General features: G+C 39.2%; 1 protein-coding gene across 2 annotated transcripts in view; it reads left to right on the top strand.

Annotated features, from left to right (window-relative positions):
- LANCL2 (LanC like glutathione S-transferase 2) overlaps window positions 1-21,981 on the top strand; it is a 58,027-nt gene that overhangs the window by 25,712 nt on the left and 10,334 nt on the right. Inside the window, exons 3-6 of one of the 2 annotated variants that reach the window (XM_060157496.1) lie at window positions 10,173-10,374; window positions 11,252-11,399; window positions 12,746-12,892; window positions 15,853-16,035. In XM_060157496.1, coding sequence (XP_060013479.1) covers window positions 10,173-10,374; window positions 11,252-11,399; window positions 12,746-12,892; window positions 15,853-16,035 — 680 coding nt within the window. Of the gene's footprint in view, window positions 1-10,166; window positions 10,375-11,251; window positions 11,400-12,745; window positions 12,893-15,852; window positions 16,036-21,981 lie in introns of both variants that reach the window. The other variant, XM_060157495.1, reaches the window with a different exon arrangement.

The raw sequence follows: 21,981 nt of genomic DNA, 5'->3' as shown, positions 1-21,981 counted from the left end.
GGAGCAACTAAGCCCATGTGCCACAACTACTGACCCTGTGCTCTAGAGCCCATGGTCCACAGCTGCTGAGCCTGCGTGCCACAACTACTGAAGCCCGCGTGCCTAGAGCCCATGCTCCACAACAAGAGAAGCTACCACAATGAGAAGCCCGTGCACTGCAACGAAGAGTAGCCTCCACTCACGGCAACTAGAGAAAGCCCACGCACAGCAACAAAGACCCAATGCAGCCAAAAAATTAATTAATTAATTAAAATTTTAAATTGTATATTTCTAATTGAAAGAAGACATTCTGTAAAGGCTACATACTGTGTGATTCCAACTATATGATATTCTGGAGAATGTATAACTGTGAAGACAATAAAAATGGTTAGTGTTTTCAGTGAGCTAGAGGGTGAAGGACCGATGAATAGGTAGAGCACAGAGGATATTCAGGACAGTGAAACTGCTCTGGATCATTGTACAGTAGTGGATACATCTCATTATACATTTGTCCAGACCCACAGAATGTACAGCACCACGAGTGTACCATAATAAAAACTATGGGCTTTTGGTGAAAATGATGTGTCAGTGTCAATTCATCAATTGTAATAAATGTACCACTGTGGTGTGGGATGTCAGTAGTTGAGGAGGAGGTATATGACAGAAATATCAACAGGGAGAAAATCACATTGGTATCAAACCTCTAAGTGGCCACATTCAGAAGTTCACCAGCAGGGGCTTCCCTGGTGGTCCAGTGGTTAAGTATCCACGCTCCCAATACAGGGGGCCTGGGTTCGATCCCTGGTCAGGGAACTAGATCCTGCATGCCGCAACTAAGATCCCATGTGCTGCAGCTAAGACCCGGCACAGCCAAATAAATAAATAAATATTTTTTAAAAAAGAAGTTAACTGGCATCCTACAAGATATTCAGGGAATGAAAATATGAAGATAAGATGTTAAATCCAGCTAGGTTACTGCCCTCCAGGCATATGAAATATAACAAAAAGTATAACAGTAACCTAGGAAATATTTTTATCAAGAGCATTCCAGAGGACTCTACTAATGTAGTAATTGACAAACAGTGGCTCATGGGCCAAATCTGGGATACAGCCTGTTTGTTCACAGGCCTTGAACCAAGAAGCATTTTTATTTACATTCTTAAGAATTTTGAAATAAAAGAAAACCCAACAGAGACTAAATGTGGCCCTTGAAGCCTAACCTGAAGATGATTATCTGGCCTTTATGGAAAAAAAATTGCTGATTCCTGTGTTAGAGGACTAGCCAAGATATGATTGAGGAAATGGGCATAATTTTATAGTGACATTAATTAGGAACAGAAGTTTGCAGATAAGGGATGAAGGGCACAAAAACATAAATGAAATCGGGAAGCCTTAAAACAGAGGAAATTTTAGGGACTTCCCTGGTGGTCCAGTGGTTAAGAATCCTCCTTCCAATGCAGGAGACACGGGTTCAATCCCAGGTTGGGGAACTAAGATCCCACGTGTTGCAGGGTAACTAAGCCCATGTGCTGCAACTCCTGAGCCCGTGTGCTCTAGAGCTCGCGCACCACAGCTAGAGAGCCCACACACAACGACTGCTGAGCCTGCGCACTCTGGAGCCCTCATGCCTCAAGTAGAGAGCCCGCGTGCTCTAGAGCCCTAGCGTCACAACCTAGAAGCCCGCGCACCACAATGAAAGTTTCCGCATGCCACAGTGAAGATCCCACATGCTGCAACTAAGACCCGACGCAGCCAAATAAATAAATAAATAGAGGAAATTTTAGAAATCTCATGACTACTTTTCACTTTACAAAAATTTATTTCACAATGTAACTTGAAATGGATAATTCTCTGTGAATACATAATCTACCAAACCTGACCCTAGAAGAGATAGGACATGTAAACAGACAAAATTCCAAATAAAAATTTGAGAATGTTGTCAAATATTTACCAAAAAATTTCACTGGGAAATTATACCAAACCTTTACTAAAGGACAGGAAATCCTTAGGAGTAACAACAGTAAAATGGTGGAATAGGAGTTTTCTACTGTCTTCCTCCCCAAAGAACACTGACTTTGATAATTATACACAGATGAGAGTACCTTTCTGGGATCCAAGAGTCCAGTGGAGGAGTTACACAATACCATTGGGCGGGGTGGGGGGGACGACACAAAACAAAAACTGAGATTGGACACATTGAAAAGGGTAAGAGGAAACTTTTCACTTCACCTGTGTCACCCCATCCCCAAGGTGGCACAGCTTAGTGCCAAGAGACACATTCAGCCTGTGATTTCTCCTACAGGGGAAAGTGAGAACATGTGAATGAGTGCCCGGCTTCCCCAGCTATGTGGGAAGCTACATAGGATACCCACTTCTCTCCCATCCCTTTCAGAATACAGAGGAGATGTTCATGACCAAGGGGCAAGGAAGGGCTGAGAGCATAGCAACCAGGGCTCAGAATTCAACAAGGGATGCAGGTCCACTAGCCACTTTGAGGACTCCATCAGGAAGCCTGCCTGTGAGCCACTGGGGACACCTCACCAGTGGATCCCCCAGTTAGCCCATGGTTACCTCCAACGTTCTGCATTCCTCACCCACACACTGATCCACCCCATAACTGTGTGTGCCCTTGAGGGCAGTGTGTGCAAACCTTAGTGGACAGTGAGCATGGGCAGAAAGCTGGCCCAACCCTGCAGAACTGGGAGAAGGCATAGACACTTGAGCATCCCTCACTGCCCTAGGGAAGCAGACGAGACCGGCAGCACTCAGCCTGGCTTTGTGGAATCACAAAGGAGATCACAAAGGAGATCACAAAGGAGAAGGCATACAGTCTTAAGAATTCTCCCCTACCAGGGAACAAAAAGTGTGGAGCAGGCATATCCATAGAGAAGGCCTGAGAATGCCTGAGAATCTGTAGTAAGGCTGACAGAAGACATTTCATTCCTGAAGGCTCTCAGTAAAGACTGGAGGAGGTGACTGTGTCCTCAAATGCTAGGACAGCAACACAAGACGTCAAGGAAAATGAAAGATCGAGGAAATATAACAGCACTAATAATTTATAATTTTATAATAAAATAATTTGCCAGTAACCACCCCCAAAGAAATGGAGGTTTATGGTGTGCCTGATAAAGAATTCAAATTAGAGGACTTCCCTGGTGGTCCATTCGTTAAGAATCCACCTTCCAGTGCAGGGGACGTATCAGTGAAATTAGGAAAGCCATACATAAACAAAACAAGCTGAAGAGAGAGAACCAAAAACGAAGTGTAGAGCTGGAGAATATAAATGAACGACGTGAAAAGTGCAGTAGAGAGCAGCAGCAGAATGGATCAACAAGAAAAAAAATCTGTGAACTTGAAGGCAGGTCATTTGTAATTAACCATTCAGAGCAGAAAAAAGTAAAAAGTGAATAAAAGTAAAGAAAGCCTACATGAATTCAGGGACATAATCAAGTAAAGCAATTAATGCATTATAGGTGTCACAGAAGGAAAAACAGGGAGAAAGGGGCAGAAAGTTTATTTAAAGAAATAATGGCTGACAGTTTTCCAAATCTGGGGAGAGAGTTAATGATGTTCATAATTTCCCATACAGACTCATCCCAAAGAGGACTTTACTGAGACACGTTATAATAAAACTGTCTAAAACCAAAGACAGAGAATTTCCAAAGCAGGAAACAAAAATCTACTTACATACAAAGGAACCCCAAGAAAGCTATCAGAAGATTTCTCAGCAGAAACTACAGGCAAGGAGAAAGTGGGTTGATGTATTCTAGGTACTTAAAAAAGAATGCCAACCAAAAATACTATATACCTGGCACGCTGTCCTTCAGAAATGAAGGAGAAATACTTTCACAAGCAAACAAAAGCTGAGGGAGTTCATCACAAGTAAACCTGCCTCACAAGAAATGTTGAAATGAGTTCTTCAAGCTGAAACAAAAGGATGCTAATTAGTAACATGAAAATATAAAACATACTGTTATAAGCAAGTGTGTAGTCAAATCCAAATACTATAGTAATGTAATATGGTCATGTAGTGCTTAATTTTACTACAAAAGTTTTTAGCAGAAGTATTAAAATTAACTATAGCTACAATAATAATTTTTTACTGGGTATACAACATAAAATATGTAAATTTGTGATGTCAGAAACATAAGATGTTGGGAGAGGGGAGGAGAGTTTTTGTACTAGCTTAAAATAGAACGTTGTAAGCTGTTTTATGTAAATCTCATAGTAACTACAAAGCAAAAACCTGTGGTAGATACACAAGCAGTTGTTAAAAAAAAAAAAGGAATTGAAGCATACCAATAGAGAAGATCATCAAATTGCAAGGGAAGACAGCTAGAGAGCAAGAAAGGAGCTATGGAACAGCCAGAAAAATAATAAGATAGCATTAGTAAGTCCTTACATTATCAGTAAGTACTTTAAATCTAAATGGCTTAAATTCTCAAATCAAAGACAGAGTGGTTAAATGGATAAGAAAAACTATATGCTGCTTACAAGAGACTCATATCAGCTTTATGAACATAGGCTGAAAGTGAAGAGATGGGAAATTATATTCCATGCAACTCGAAACCAAAATAGAGCAGGAGTAGGTATACTTATGTCAGAACAAATAGACTTTAACTTCAAAAACTTTAACAAGAAGCAAAGAAGGTCATTATATAATGATAAAGGAGTCAGTTTATCAAGAGAATATAACTGTTGTAAATATATATGCACCTAAAAATATAGCGAACACTAGCAGTTCTGAAGGGGAAAATATACAACAATGCAACAGTAATAGGGGACTTCAAGATCCCTCTTCCAACATTGGACAGGTCATCTGCATTATCAATAGGAAACATTAGAATTGAACTATGCGTTAGACCAAATGGATCTAACAGACATAAACAGAATATTGCATTCAGTAGCAGCAGAACACATTCTTCTCAAGTGCATACAGAACGTTCCTCAGGATGATCATGTGTTACAACTCAGAACAAGTCTCAGTGAATTTAAGAAGATAGAAGTTATATCAGGTATCTTTTCTAGCCACAGTGGTAAGAAACTAGAAATCAGTAATAGTAGAAAAACTGGAAAATTCATAACTATGTGGATATTAAAACAGAAAGCTCCAGAACAACCAGTGGGTCAAAGAATAATCAAAGGAATAGCAAAAAATATCTTGAAACAAATGAAGATGAGAGCACAACATATTAAAACTTAATAGGATGTAGCAGAAGTAGTTCTAAGAGGGAAGTACCTTGCAGTAAGCAACTACATTAAGAGAAAAGAAAGGTCTCAAATAAAGAACCTAACTTTACACCTCAGGGAACTAGAAAAACAAGAACAAACTAAACCCAAAGATAGCAGAAAGGAGATAAGAAAGATCAGAGCAGAAATAAGTGAAATAGAAACCAGAAAGCAGTGGAAAAGATCAGTGAAACTAAGAGTTGGGTTTTCAGTAAATAAACAAAATAGGCAATTTACCAAGCCTAGCTGAGAAAACAAGAGAGAAGATCCAAGTAAATAAAATCTGAAGTAAAAGAGAAGACATTATACTTGATACCACAGAAATAGGAAGGATCATAAAACACTACAATGAACAATTATAAGCCAGCAAATTGGATAACCCAGAAGAAATGGATCAGCTCCTAGAAACATACAGCCTACCAAAACCGAATCATAAAGAAACAGAAAATCTAAACAGACCAATAATGAGTAAAGAGATGGAATCAGTAATCAAAAACCTCCCAACAAAAGCCTAGGACCTGATGATTTTACTGGTGAATTCTGTCAGACATTTAAAGAATTAATACCAGTCCCTCTCACACTGTTCCAAAAAAGCTGAAGGAAAGAAGAAAACTAAAGGTCAGTATCTCTGATAAACCACAGATACAGAAATCCTCAACAAAATACTAGCAAACACAATTCAAGAGCATATTAAAAGAATATGCATGATCAATGGGTTTTATCCCAGGGATGCTAGGATGTTTCAACATACACAAGTCAATAAATATGATACACAACATTTACAGAATGGAGGATAAAAATCATGATCATCTCAGTAGATGCAGAAAAAGCATTTGATAATACTCAACATACTTTCATAATAAAAACTCTCAAATTTGGTACAGAAAGAATGTACCTCAACATCACAAAAGCAATATATGATAAGCCCACAGCTATCGTCATACTCAAGGATACTCGTACTCAGCTAACAATACTCAGCGTTTCCTCTAAGATCTAGAACAAGACAAGGACACTCAATCTTGCCACTTCCATTTAACATAGTACTGAAAATCCTAGGGGGGGAGCAATTAAGGCCTGCCCAAAAATAAATAAATAAATAAAAGGCATCCGAATCAGAAGAAGTAAAGTTGCTTCTGCTTGCAGATGACATAATCTTATATGTAAAGAACCCTGAAGATCCATCGAAAAAATTTGTTAGAACTAATCAATTCAGCAGAGTTGCAGTATATAAAATCAATATACAAAAATCAGTTTCTTCTGTACATTAACAACAAACTATTGAAGAAAGAAACTAAGAAAACAATTCTGTTTACAATAGCGTGAAAGAACAATACTTAGGAATAAATTTAATCAAAGAGGTAAAAGACCTGTATACTGAAAATTATAAGACATTGATGAAAGGAATTGAAGCAGCTGCAAATAAATGGAAAAATATTCTCTGTTCATGGATTGGAAGCATTAATGTTGTTAAGATATCCATACTACCCAAAGTGATCTATAGATTTAATACGGTCTTTATCAAAATTCTAATGGTATTTTTCAAAGGAATTGAAATCAGTCCTACAATTCATATAGAATTACAAAAGACCGAGAATAGCCAAAGCAATCTTGAGAAAGAAGAATAAAGCTGGTGGCATTACACTTAGTGATTTTAAAGTATATTATAAAGGTATAGTAATCAAAGCAATATGTCACTGGCATAAAAACAGACACAGAGACCAATGGAACAGAATAGAGAGCCCAGGAGGAAATCCATACATAAATGGTTCATTAATTCTTGACAAAGAAACCGAGAACACACAGTGGGGAAAATTGCCTCTTCAATAAATGCTGAAAACTGGATTGCCACGTGCAAAAGAATCAAACTGGATCCCTGTCTTATTACCGCTCTCAAAAATTAACTCAAAATGGATTAAAGACTTAAATATGTAAGGCCTGAAACCGTGAAACTCCTAGAAGAAAACAAAGGAAAAGCTCCTTGGGTCTTCGCAATGACTTTTTGGATGTGACACCAACAGCACAGGCAATAAAATAAAAAAATAAGCAAGCGGGAGTAGGTCAAGCTAAAAAGTTCCTGCACTGCAAGGGAAACAGTTGAAATGAAAAGGCAGCTTTATAGAACAGGAGAAAATATTTGCAAGCCATATGTCTGCTAAGAGGTTAGTATCCAGAGTATATTGGGAACTTATATAACTCAATAGCAAAAAATAAATAAATAATTAAAATATGGGCAAAGGACCTGAGTGGACATTTTTCCAAAGAAGACATACATATGGCTGGCACATATATGAAAGAGTGTTCAACGTCACTAGTTATCAGCAAAGTGCAAATCAAAAACCGCAGATATCACGTCACACCTATTAGGAAGGCTTTTGTCAAAAAGACAAGAGAGAACAAGTGTTGGTGAGGGTGTGGAGAAGAGGGGACCCTAGTATATGGTGGGAACATAAATTGGTGCAGCCACTATGGAAAACAGTATGGAGGTTCCTCAAAAAACTAAAAATAGAACCATATGATCCAGCAGTCTCACTTCTGGGGAAGTCAGTATCTCAGAGAGACATCTGCACCCCCATGTTTATAGCAGCATTATTAACAATAGCCAAGATATGGGAACAACTAATATCCATCCATCCTTGAATGGATAAAGAAGTTGTGATCGATTGATCCATCTCTAACTATATCTAATGGAATGTTATGCTGTCTATGAATGGAATGTTCAGCCACAAGAAAAAGTGAAATCCTGTCATTTTTGACAATATGGATGGTCCTAGGGGGTATTATGCTAAGTGAAAAGCCTGACAGAGAAGGGCACAAACTGTATGATCTCACATACATATTAATTCTAAAACAAACAAACAAAATGTCAAACTCATGGAAACAATATAATGGTGATTACCAGGGGTTGTGTAGTAGGGGAAATGGGGAAATGGTGGTCAAAGGGCATAAGCCTTCACTTATAAGATATACCAGTTCTATAGATCTAATGTACAACCTGGGACTATATTGTATACTTGTAATTTGTATACTTGTAATCTGCTAAGAGAGTAGATTTTAAGCATTTTTATACATACACACAGTGTATTGTATACTTGTTATCTGCTAAGAGAGTAGATTTGAAGCATTCTCATACACACACACACACACACACACACACACACAAAATGATAACTGTGTGTGATGATGGATGTGTTAACCTGATTGTGGTAATATTTCCACATTGTATGTCAAATCATCCTGTTGTACACTTTAATATATACAGTTTTATTTGTCAATTATACCTCAATAAAACGGGAAAAAGAAACAATAAACTAATAAAAAGAGACAATTTTTTTTTTAAAGAACAGGAAATCTCAGTGCTCCTCTTACAGTGTTTTAGAGAATAGGAAAATAAGGAATACGTCCCATTGTTTTATGAAGCAAGGTTAATACTGGTACCAAAACTGATATAAAGATCTACAAAAAAAAAAACCAAAACACAGCTCAGTCTCACTAAGTATTAATTTTGATAGTTATGGTGCTGTTTTGGCTTGTAAGAAAAGGTTCGTATATTTTAGATTTTCATACTGAAGTATTCAGGGGCAGAATGTCATGATGACTTTTTTTTTTGATACTTTACCCATCATCATTTACTTTAAAATACTTAAGCTTTGAATGTATACAACCATAGGTTTTTAGGTTCACAGGTTGACCAGATCATCATCCTATTTTTAGGGGTTTCTGAGTCAATCATGAAGTACTTGTAAACCTTTTATAGTGATTATTATGTTTGAAATTTGTAGGTATTTAACTGCTAACTTGTTTTCTATATGTTTATCATTTCAATTTTTTGAATGCAGAAGACACTCAAGGAGGTCATAAGCAATTCATATGGAGGGATTTTTTTCAGGGCTTACAAATACATTTTGACTTAATGTCTTTAAAAGAAAAAATGGATAATGACAAAAGAAGGACTTCTCAAAAAATATATGTAGGTGTTAAGAATTAATTCGAAAGGCAAGTAGGATACCCTGAATAGGAGAATTAAAGAAGAAGCTACCTGTTTAGAGAAATTTGAAAAGCAAAATGAAAAATATTAAAAGTGAGAGTAGGATATCAGACAAAGAACAGAATATTAGCGAACCTCAGTTCAAACATTAATAGATTTTTTTGTCTTTTCACCATCATATCATTTCTTTAAGTATTTTTTCCTACAGTATACTTTATTAGGTATATATTTATACAGATTCCTTTATTACTTATCTGTCACATTGACTTCTTGAGCCCAGGAATAATGGCATGCTCCTTTTAGAAGTCATATAGGTCATCCTCCATAGATTTTCGGAAAAAGACCCCTCTCTGGTTCCCTTGAGTAACCAGATCTGTTCTTTAATCTAAAATAGGAAGTTTGGGTAGGTGATAAGCTATGTCTTCTGAATTCACTACCTTACTCTGCATCATGTAGCTGTTCTGTAAACGGTGAGTTGACTCACTGGTTGGTTGGTCACTAAAGAAAATTGAAAAATTGTGAGAAATAGATAAATTAGAAAGAAGATGGTATAAAACTCAGAAAAGCAATCATGTAATTTGGCATAAGATAGGAGGACATTATTATATGAGAAGTAAGAAGAAAAGGATCCAGATTAGCTTATAATACAAAGGAGAATAAGTACAACCTGGAAACGAATGAAAATTAAAGGGGAATGAGTGGGAAGTCTTGTATTTCCCTTATCTAGGAGGTAGTGAATCATTGTGTCAGAACAGTTAGCAACATTTTAACTTGTTTGCAATTTTTTCTACACTGGGTTCTTTTTTTCCCCCATTTTTAAGAAACATATCATATGTAATTTGTTTGAAGTTACTCCTTCAGAAACGTAGGCTTTATGTAGGTTTTTCATGTAATCATGAAATAATGTCCTGACAGTAAAAAGGAAAGACAGTAATGCTTTTCTTTTGCGGGGGGGTGGTGGTGATTATTCCAGGCATAGCCCTTTTGTACCTGCAGTTGTATCGGGTCACATGTGACCAGACCTATCTGCTCAGATCCCTGGATTACGTAAAGAGAACACTTCGGAATCTGAATGGCCGGAGGGTCACTTTCCTCTGTGGAGATGCTGGGCCCTTGGCCGTCGGAGCTGTGGTATATCATAAACTCAGAAGTGATTACGAGTCCCAGGAATGCATCACAAAGTGAGTTTTTACAACTGGAAGTATTTTCTCCAAATTCTCAGTCTTGATGTAGAAAGAAACTCAAAAAACGAAAAAGAATTTATCTTTTAATTCACCTGCTCTTGCAGACAGTTCTCTCCAATAAGCGAAGAGTTTGTAGTTTAATCTTGAGCGTAATGGTGGGATTGTATGCTACCTTTCTATCCAAGCATGCGTTTGCCTTAATTTGAGGGAGGAATAAACATGTTCTTTCCTAAATAATTTTTGGTTGCCTTCAATGCATGAAAATTACCTTATATGCCTTAGATTCTCTATAATAACTCAGTTGTTTTAGGTTCAATTGTTAGGAAACAATTAGAGAATGTAAGCTTTTATGGTACCTTTTGGTTTATATTCTCTTTTGAAGCAGCAGAAATCAGAGCTCACGGCCATGGTCTGGTGGAGTGTCTGGCAGGTGCTGGTCGGTTAATGTTTGTTAAAGATGGGGTGACTCAAGCTAATTTTCAAGCATTGGCTACATTTTAGTAACATTTTTGTTAAAATTTGAAATCACTTTCTTGTAATTCTGGATTACAAAATTGAGTATCTTCTCGTATATGGTTTAGAGTATCTTCTCTTATATGCATATATCCTATACATTTTAGATATAAATGTAGAACTTTTGAACAGCAAGGTGTTTTATCATTCGTGTTGATGATATCTGAGAGAGAAGTTTTTGTTTGCTTTTGTAGTGGGGAAGTTTTCGTTGTTTTCCCTCTTTTTTGGTATTTTTAAAAATTAGTTTTAAATTAAAAATAATAGCAGATGGTTCCTAAAGTGACAGGGTTCCTTGCAGTTTCAGGAAGAGGTATGTTAGACATTCTCTCTCTGGGAAAGCAGGATGTTTCTTGTTGGGTAGACTTTTGCAGCTCCAGAGAGCCATCGTCTGCCGAGATTCAGACCTTCCCGACGAGCTGCTTCAGGGCCGGGCAGGCTATCTGTACGCCTTACTCTACGTGAGCACGGAGATGGGGCCGGGCGCCGTGTGTGGGTCAGCTGTCAAAGAGGTACTGTGGGGTCCCGCCCCGGGGCGTCCTCTCCTATCTGCCACGCAGCCTGTCTGCTAGCAGAAACTTGCAGTAGTGGCTGGACTCTGCTTCTAGGTAGGAGTAACTTCCCAAGGCCACTCATAAAATTAACAAATTGCTCCTTTTTTCTCTTCCAGGGATGTTTTTAAAAAAACTTTAGGTCTGTATTAATTTAGCTGTCTTTACTAGAATCAAACAGCAGCATCAGGAAGATAGAATGTTTGTTTCTCTTTCAGGAGGTATCAGAACTGGTAGGCAAACCAGGCGAATATGGCTAGGCACCAGCTTCTGTCTTGTTCTGCCTTTCCTAGGACCGTGCCCCTATGTGCACGACCACAGCTCACTGAGCACCCCCAGCCCAGGGGGCGGTGAGGAAGTGGGAGATGAGCAGCTTCCTTTTTAAGCCTGAGAACTAGAAGTTGCCCACCTCACTTCTGCTCCCATCCCACTTCCAGAACTCAGTCAGATGACCGTGTCCAGCTGTTTGTATCTCTGAGGCCAGATGCCTCGCTAAAACTTGGGGCACTGTTACCAAAAGTGTGAGGGGAGAGAGGATATGAGGAAACAATTACTGTCTTTGCCACATAGTCATTCTAAAATCCTGCAACAGACCCCACTTCCTTAGCCTTTCATAAATAAAGCCAGTTCCTCCAGCCTTGGACGATGTACAGTTATCCTTTAGTACCTGTTAGGGATTGGTTCCAGGACTCCCCTTGGATACTAGAACGCCGGGATGCTGAAGTCCCTTATATAAAGTGGTATAGTATTTGCATATAAACTGTGCATATCGTCCCATGTACTTTAAATCATCTCGAGATTACTTATAATACCTAACACCATGTAAATGCTATGTAAAAAGTTGCGCACGTGCAGCAGAGTCAAGTTTTGCTTCTTGGAACTTTCTGGAATGTTTTTTTACCAGTATTTTTGATCTGAGGTTGGTGAATCCATGGGTGTGAAACCCGCAGCAAATATGGAGGGCCGACTGTACTTGCCAGTGTTTGGGGGAAAACATTGAAGCTACAAAGCAACTAAGTCTAGGATAGTTTTTATTGGAAGTTTTTCCAGGTTCTAGTAAACTGTTCATGGAAAGACCTTTTGATCTCTTGGTTCTACTTCTTAATATCTTTTTCTTCTCTGAGATTGTCTTCTGGTTTCTCTCTGCCTGTATTTATTTATAAAATAAAGATAACAGTGTTGGTTACTAACTGCTTAAAGATTTTTAGAATAAGTAATCTATATAAAGACATGTTGTTATTGTTAATTAGACTAAAACAGATTACATGTAAGTCTTTTAGACTTATGCTATCTCGTTATGTCTGTAGGTAGTCGACGCTATTATTGAATCGGGCAAGGCTTTGTCAAGGGAAGAAAAGAAGGCTGAGCGCTGTCCCCTGTTGTATCAGTGGCACAGGAAGCAGTATGTTGGAGCCGCCCATGGCATGGCCGGAATCTACTACATGTTAATGCAGGTGAGTGACACTCTGAAATACTAGTGCAGTGACCGTATTATAAAATATTAGATCAAATCGGAAATGTGTACTGACATTTTACTACAAACCAAGCAGGCTGAAATGAAATAAGGATCCTGCTTTGAACCATGGATCCCCAAGCAGTGGCCTCCTGAGAGCACATTCTGTGTGCAGTTACGTGTTGGATTAGTTGTCTGTGGCCCACACTTTCTTTCTGTCCATGTCCTCCTGCTCTTTTAATAGGGGAAAACCTTCGGGGAGCAAAGAGGGCTTCCAGAATGCAGACTAGGGCAGAGACTTCATATTCAGATACCCCCAACTTCCTATCAGTTGTGTTCAAAATTTAACTAGTTTATTGCTGTGGTTATGATTTTGTCTCTGAATCATCCCTGACATCTACTGAATTAAATACTGACTCTTGCGTCAGGCAGTCAAAGACCTCACCCCAAATATTGCTTCAACCTGCTTCCAGCCTTACGGCCTGTGGGTCCCTCTTCCGCTCTGTATGCAGCCTGCAGGCAGACCTCGGCGACGTTGCGGGTTCAGTTCCAGACTGCTGCAATAAAGCAAAACGTCGCAGTGAAGCAAGACTATGCTGTAGTCTGTTAAGCGTGCAATAGCATTGCCTTAAAAAAAAAAGTGTACTTACCTGAAATTAAAAATATTTTGTTGCTAAAAAATGCTTAACCATCATCTGAGCCTTCAGTGAGTTGTAATCTTTTTGCAATAGTAAGATCAAAGATCACAGATCACCATAACAAACATAACAGTGAAAAAGTTTGAAATATTGTGAGAATTACCAAAATGTTTCAGAGATACAAAATGAGCGAATGCTATTGGGAAAATGGTGCTGCAAGCCTTCAATTTTTAAAAACCGCAAGTGCAGCCCAGTAAAGCAAAGAACAGTAAAACAAGGTCTGGCTGTGCCTCTTGTTTGTTTGTTTTTTCCCCCAATTAAGGCTTTATTTATTCTACTACATCCATAACAGAGTGCTTTATAAATTTATTCAAAATTACAACGCTAGTAAGTCAAGGAGCATGGATTAGAATTTAGATCTTTTTAACTAAAAGCACATGTATTCCTTTTTTAAATTTTCACTTACAAATTCCTGTTTTATTTTTACATTTTGCATCATGCTGCCCCTCAAGGGAAAACAGGAGATTCCTGTCTGCACAGGACTAGAACTTCCTTCTCTGGTGATTAGTAGGTGTCTTTGGTTATCACTGTAGAAAGTAAAACACGTATGTATTCCAATTTGTGAATCTAGGTGCAGACATGTTTCCAAAATAATCAATTCCATGTCTCATTTTAAAATGGCAGTGTTGTTCTAGACAGTTGGTAGATTGTCCAGTTTTCTCTATTTTCCCAGAAAAAGGTTTAACAGTGGCTTTTGAACCCTGTTTTAAAAGTGATCATACCCTTAAGGGAAACATAATCATATGAGAATCACACCAATAAAAAATAATTTAGATTTAGGTGTTTAGTTTAATTTTGCTAGATACTGGGGGGTTCCTTGAGAGAATCACGCATCATCAAATTTACAGCTCTTCTGCTTTTAAAGTGAAGAACGTGGAAACACTCTTTCGCGAGGATCCTGTTTAGAAACTGGTGTCAGCGTTCTCCGGGTGGATGGCAGCGGTGTGCCCGAGCCGGGCCCACGAGGCCAGCCGCACACGCCGCTCCCCAGCGATGCCAGCCTAGCTGTGCGGGGGCTCCATGTGTGGTTTCATCTGGACAGCTGTCAGAACGACATACACAAGAACTTTCAAAATATCACTTAAAGGGAACTCCGCTCTCACGATGAAGAATAAAAGCACAGTTCTCCTCTGGAAAATCAATTCAAAACCTCAGGAAAACAGAAAACAGACACCCAGCTTCTCTGATGAGACTCGGAGACCTCTGGAGCCCTGTGCGACAAGTGGACTGAGAACGGACGAAGGAATGAAGGAACAGCAGGGGACCTGACGGGACAGGGCTGCCCGCACAAGGTGCCTGAGGAGGAGGATGCCAGCAAGAAGCCAGCCAGGTGTCCTGCAGGCCCCTGCACTCGGGAGCTTACGGCGCCCTCGGTGTCGGCGCCACGCGTGTGTTCAGGTGGGAGTGAGGTCCGGGCTGCAGGGGAGCTTCTCTGGAAATCCTTGTGCGGCCCAGCTGGACCTGTGCAGTGAGATCACTGTGCAGGGTGAGGTGACTGCAGGAAACAGTACGTGGTCTGGAGCAGTCAGACCAGTTCTTCTGACTCCAGAAAAGCAGGTGGAGAGGAGAGTGGAAGTGGGCACAGACCTGAAAGCGGGGCTTGGTGACTGTCCACACGGTCAGCGGGAGACCTCCCTGCTGCCACAGCCAGCCTTGCGCCAGCACCTTTCCCCGCCCCAGCCGGCAACACGGCCACCACCTCACCTGGGGGAGTGAAGTCTCTCTTTTGGAGAAACAGCTCAGATAAAAGATGTGTAGGTATAGGTATATGGAAGTCCCCATTAAAAAAGGTGGCTCGCTGTCTGTGGTGGTGAATTGTATGTGTTCACTTGGCTGGGCTGCCATTGCCCAGCTATTTGGTCAAACATTATTCTGGGTGTGTCTGTGAGGGAGTTTGGGTGATACTTACATTTAAACAGGTGGACTTGTAGTAAAGCAGTTTGCTCTCCGCTTGTGGGTGGGCCTCATCCAGTCAGTTGCATTGTGGGTGGGCCTCATCCAGTCAGTTGCCTCCCCTGAGCAAGAGGGAATTCCCCAGCGGATGGCCATCAGTTTCATGCACAGCATTGGAAAGGGTTGATGCAAAGGTCTGCCCAGGCCTTAAGTAACCAGAGAAGTGGATTAATTCTAATTTTATGTGTTCCTCAGTATTCTGGGTAATTGATGCTTAACTACATTAGCCACAATGCAGAGGTTTAAAAAAAAAGAAAAAAAAAGCTTATGGAAACATAAATTAAATGTTTTATTTTTGTTTGTTTAAAAGCCAGCAGCAAAAGTGGACCAAGAAACCTTGACAGAAATGGTGAAACCTAGTATTGACTATATGCGCCACAAAAGATTCCGATCTGGGAATTATCCGTCATCCCTAAGCAATGAGACAGACCGACTGGTGCACTGGTGTCACGGGGCTCCCGGTGTCATCCACATGCTCATGCAGGCGTACAAGGTCAGTGCTGCAGGGCGTGTCCTTAGCACCCGATGTGCACAGACACGGTTTTCACCGCCAAGTTTTCAGTTTGGTTTTGGTAGGCACATTTGCTTGCAAACTAAAAACATTTTAGAGTTAATATTTTTACTAGTAAACAGAAAGTCTTTTTATTTCACTGTTCATCACCACTATAATCAGAGTTGTAAGTATATGTGTGTGTGTTTTAACAGGGATTATATTCATGTGTAAAAGAAAACCTAGATGACATAAGTGTGAATATCCAATAAGGCAGGAGGCAGTATTATAACCAAAATGCTTTTTATTTGCCTTCACATCATTTGATTTCCTTGCTTGAATAAGCCTTTATTGCCGGATGATGATGATTCAGGAGCTGTTAAATTTGAGTTTTAAATTATTATAAACTTATGTACAAAAGATCGATGTGGCATTCAAATTTTTACACGTATGAGGTATTATTGGAAATTAGGCAGTACCTTTACTGATGAATTGTAGTAGACGCTGTAGATCTATCTGGGCACAGTATTAAGAATACTGTTGATTTCTCCCCTGGACTTAGAATTATCATGTAAGTTGAAAGCAAACAATTCTTCTTTTGCAATTTTATTTTTCTTTTAATGCGTCTTTGTTTGTAATAGTTGATGTTGGAGATTGTTGCTTATATACCAGAGTATGCAAATGTAACCGCTGTGATTGATTAGTGTTTTGGCAAGGTCTCTTAGTTTTGCAGAAATAGGCTTACTGGAGCAGAATTCGTATGTCTACCTGAAAATTACAGAAGAACTGGTCCCTGAATCAATTTTATTTTCCTTTTGTCATTAACTATAGTAAATTACTTAGAAAAACTGTGGGGAATTAACCTTTCATGATTTAGGCTGATTTCTCAGAATTTTTTAGTCCTACAACAATAACTCCAAAAATACTCACATAATATAGAAGTCAGGTACGAGCATTCAAGAAAATAACTCAGAAAGTTATGATGTTTGATGAGAGGAAAGCACAACGAAGTATACTTTTTGGAGATCTGAAGAACTTAATGATTCATCTTCTTAACAATACCTCAGCTTTGAAATTAGAACAGACTTCTGTTCAAGTCATTGCCTCCCCTTTTCTAGAGCTTTAGAGGAAATGTAACTTCAGTGACATAGAGATAAGTCTGTAATATTATAAATATCCAACCATAGTATCTGAGCACAGTACTGACAGCATAAACAGGAATCCTTTGGTATTCAAAACAGACGTTTGACTGTTAAAAGCTGAAAGCTTCTATTTGTCAAGCTCCTTTTCCCTTTTGCTTTAAAGAGGATCAGCTATAGGGTGGGCACTCCTGGTGGCTGCTAGTCTTGGCTTCTGGGGGTCTCCCCACTCCTGCTTTAGGAGCTGAGCTGTGGCCAGTCAGAAGTGGTCAGGAGCCAGGCCTCTCAGTGGGCCCTTGTCCTGGGCAGTTCCATTTCCATTAGCCATGCTGACCGTGGCCACCATCTGCTTCCACCACTGCTGGAACCAAGGGAGCAGGCGCCACAGACCCCTGCCAGCGGCAGGGCCACTGCGTCTCAGCCCGGCTCTGCCTGCAGGGCTTCCGCTCCAGAGACCACTGGGTGCCTGTCCCCGCCCCCACCCCCCCCACACACTGATTCCAAAACAGAAGTTCCTCTTTTCTAGAAGCATGGACAATGTCAATAAGATCCCATACTTAGTCACTAAAACTTAATTTTGTCCATGTACTTCAGAATTCCCAAACACGAGGAAGGGGAGGAATAGCGGAATCTTCTGGGGCAGAAGGTGTCACTGGTAGTTTGAAGAAGCATAGATCATGTAGTTTTACAGTTGGGGGTGAAAATACGACTTCAGAGTATAAGTTAGTGGAGTATGAAATTTGTACTTGGCCAGGACAGGGGGTGGCACAAAGCTAGAGAAACACAGCTCTAGACTCTATTTTCTCTCAAGTTATTGTTAACTCAGATTAGGAGGGTCATTGTCCATTGAAGCAATCTCTCAAAATGAGGAAATGTTTAAATTTTGTGTAATAACAAGCTTTCAGCAGTTCCTTATGCTGGCCCATAAAGTTGTAAGTCCTTCAGCAGCACTTAGGAAGGCATAAGGTGTTCAAGTATTTTAAAAAAATATTAATATCTTTCACAAATAAAACTATAATTTGAGTCCAGATTCACACTAAGTTTGTTTTCCCTTCCTATAGATGCTAATCACATTTCACGTAGGGTATACTCTTCTTGGTATGAACATGTATTCGCAGTTATGTAGTATTGTAGATGGTCTTGGAAAAAATGTCAAGATTTTTAACAATATTTCTATGCTGTATTAGGAATTTTGTTACTTGCAAATGATTTCCTAACAATTACATTTGTGGACCTCATAACTGGACTCCATTTTGATGAATAGTTACAATCAGTTCTTAATTATCTGACAGTAAATTACAGGTTACGGTAACAAATCCTACCACCTTCTAACCACACATTTAGGCCCTAGGGCATTAGCAGTTTGTGTGGACTCAGCCACTAATAAACAAATGCTAGCATTGGTCAAATAAAATTATATTTGGAAAAGTAAATATGTTGCCCAGGAAAACCAGGTAAGTCATACCAAAGTGATATCAAAGTAATCCTTTGATTCTGGGCCAGATGTGTGAAACAACCATACCTTTGCCTCCTGCACCCACAAGCCTGCTCTGAAATTCCCACAGTAGACCTGGTTTAGAATGCGTCCTCATGGTCGACTCTTCACTGTCCGTCAGAAAATGTTTTCATATGAATTAATTTCCAAAAGCTCATTTGTAAGTTGATTATTTCTAACGTGGAATGTCTTTCTAGGTGGTGTATATCAGGATCACCTGGAGAGACTATTTTCAAACTATATTTTCTTTCCTTCTTCCTCAAGATTCTGGTATCTTCCTAATGTTGAGCATCATTTATAAACATACCACAGTTTATGCCTTTGTTTTTCAGTTGTTTCTAGTTTTTTGCTATTGTGAATAAGCTATAGTGAACATTCTTGTACAGACCTTTTCGTAGGCATATGTTTGCATTTCTTTGGGGCTAGTAACTAGGAGTAGAACTGCTTGATCAGAAGGTAGCTTTTTTAGTTTCATAAGACACTGCCAGACCTTTTCCCAAAGGGCTGTACCGGTTTACATTCCATCTGCAGTGTAAACAGAGTTCCAGTCGCTCCGCATCTCTGCTAACACTTGGTGTTGAAAGGCATCTTGATTTTATTCCAGTGGGTGTTTCATCGTGGCTTTAATTTGTGCCTTCCTGATGGTTAATGATTTCGAGCAATTTTGCTTGTGCTCATGGGTTGTTTGTACAGTTGACCCTTCAACAACATGGGTTTGAACTGTGTGGGGCCACTTATACATGGATTTTTTCAGTAAATACAGTACTGTGGTACCACACGGTATGCAGTGTGGTGAATACGGGGATGCAGAATGGCATACAGAGAGAGCCCATTGTAAAGTTACACAAGGGTTTTCAATGAAGTGGGGGCTGGCACCCCAACCCCCATGTTGTTCAAGGGTCAACTGTGTATCTTTGTTGAGTGTCTGTTCATATCTTTTACCCACATTGTTTTATGTATTTATTGTTTTCCTTTTATTATGAAGTCATAAAAATTCATATGTTCTGGTTGTAAGTCCTTTTGTCAGATACTTTTTGGAAATAATTTCTCCCAGTCTGTAGTTGGCCTCATCATGTTCTTTATGGCATCTTCTAATGAATAGAGTTTTAAATTCTGGTAAAATCTGCCTTATCAGTGTGTTTTTTGTAACGGTAACTACTTTCTGTATCTTGTCTGAGAAATTTTACTTACTCCCAGGTTATACAGATAGTATTCTCCTACATGCTTCATGGATTTAGATTTTACGTTGAGAACTGTCTCAAATTAAGTTTTGTATATTATATTATGTGAAGTAAGGAGTGAAGAACTTTTTTTAACCATAGGAGTATCTGATTGTTCCCACATCATTTGATTTCCCCATTGATGATTTGGTACCTGTAGAGGCACTAGTTCAAAAGTCAAATGACCTAGTAAGTGTAGGTTTATCTCTGGGCTCTCTGTTCTGTTTCTTTGGCTTCTTTATCTGTCACTGTGATACCATGCTGTTTGGATTACTTTAGCTTTACTCTAAGTTTTGACATCAGGTAATTTAAGACTTCAGCTTTGTTCTTCTTTTTCAAAATTGCTTTAAATATTCTAGATCCTTTGCATTCCTGTATAAGTTTTAGAAATCAGTTTGTCAGCAAAAGAGGCCTAGTGGGATTATGACTGAGATTGCATTCAGTCTGTAGAACAGTTTTGGTAGAATTGATACCAGTATTGAGTGTTCTTATGCACAAATATGGTATATCTCTCCACTTTTTACGTTTTCTTTCATTTATGTCAGCAGTGTTTTATAGTTTTTGATGTCTTTATATTTAAAGTGTGTGTCTTCATAGTTGGGCGTTGTCTAGCAATGCAGTCTAACAACCTCAGGCTTTAATTTGGAATGTTAAGTTCATATATAGTTAATGTAATTATTTATGTGGTTGGATTTAGCTCTGCCATTTTTCCATATAGTTTCTATTGGCTACATCTTGGAACTCTTTTTTCCTCCTCTGTTTTTTCTTTCTTGCCTTTTTAGGGAGGTAGGAGAGAGTAACTGAATATTGTCTGGAATTCCATTTTAATTTCTCTGTTGACTCTTTTAACTATATCTATTTGAACATTTTTTTAGTGGTTGCTCAATATACATCTTTAACATTGCAATATACATCCTTAACTTCTCACAGTCTGCTTAGAATTAACATTGTACACTTCATATAAAATGTAAGGAGATAGTAAGTGCTTAGTTCTCTTGACGGCAGTTCTGTACATCTTTATTACATCTGTCAAGATGTATCAACAAATGTTATAAACCCCCAGTATAGTTTCATAATTTTTGCTTTTTAAATAGTCCTATGTATTTTAAAGAAATTAAGACAAGCAAAGAAGATGGTCTTTGATATGTATTTGTATATTTCCTCTTTTCAGTGCTCTTCATTCCTTCTTGAAGGTCCAGATTTCTATCAAGTATCATTTCCTTCAGCCCAGAGAACTTCCTTTAGCATTTCTTATAGTCCAGGTTTGGTGACAGCAGATTTATCACTTATCTTAAATTTGTCTTTATTTCACTTTCATTCATTCTTTTTTTTTTTCTTATTGGAAAATAAAGGACAGTATATTTTAGTTGTAGTGCATGCATTTGGATCCCAACTCATTGCTAAACAGTCCCGTGCCTCCGGCCCTGCCTCGGGTGGTGAGCGCCATATGGGCACCATGTTCTGCCTGGAGCCACCCACGTGAGTGCGCCAGTCGGAACTCCTTTGGCCTGGCTTTCATTGATTCAGCAGATTACTTAAAGGATGCTCCATTGTCAAAGAGATGATTCTTGCAAGGAATGCATGTCTGCAAACAGCCTCTAGTTTGTAGATCGTTGTGGAATCTGTGATAACGAGGGTTCTGTATCTTCCTCTAACTGAAGAAAATTTCTTGCAGTTCTGTGTGATGATGATGTGTGGTTCTTGACATCCGAATGAACTGATACAATTCTAACAGTAGAATTCCTACTGTTACATATTCCTGTGGCACTGGTGCAGTTTGTACCGAATTGCTTTATAGTTTTCAAGGTGAGCCTGACATTTTGGGATTACTAGTACATCTGCTTTACATACCAGGGAACTTTTCCTAATATAGGTGAAAGTTTTGGTTACTTCCTGATTGTTCCTACCATGGTGATTTCCATGGGCAAAATCTGAAACAGTCCCTCTGGGGTGGTGCTTCAATCTTCCTTCCACATCCTGTGGTGGTTTGTGAAGAATGCTGTCCTTACCGTGAACATCTAGATCAATTCTGTGGACATTTCTTTATTATCCCAAAAACTGCAGAGAAGCAGGGGTTTTGTAATAACTGATCCAG

The sequence above is a fragment of the Lagenorhynchus albirostris genome, chromosome 8 (genome assembly GCF_949774975.1).
Source record: "Lagenorhynchus albirostris chromosome 8, mLagAlb1.1, whole genome shotgun sequence".
NCBI lineage: Eukaryota > Metazoa > Chordata > Mammalia > Artiodactyla > Delphinidae > Lagenorhynchus > Lagenorhynchus albirostris.
The sequence above is the reverse complement of the archived record's forward strand: the minus strand, read 5'-3'. Positions and strand labels throughout refer to the sequence as shown.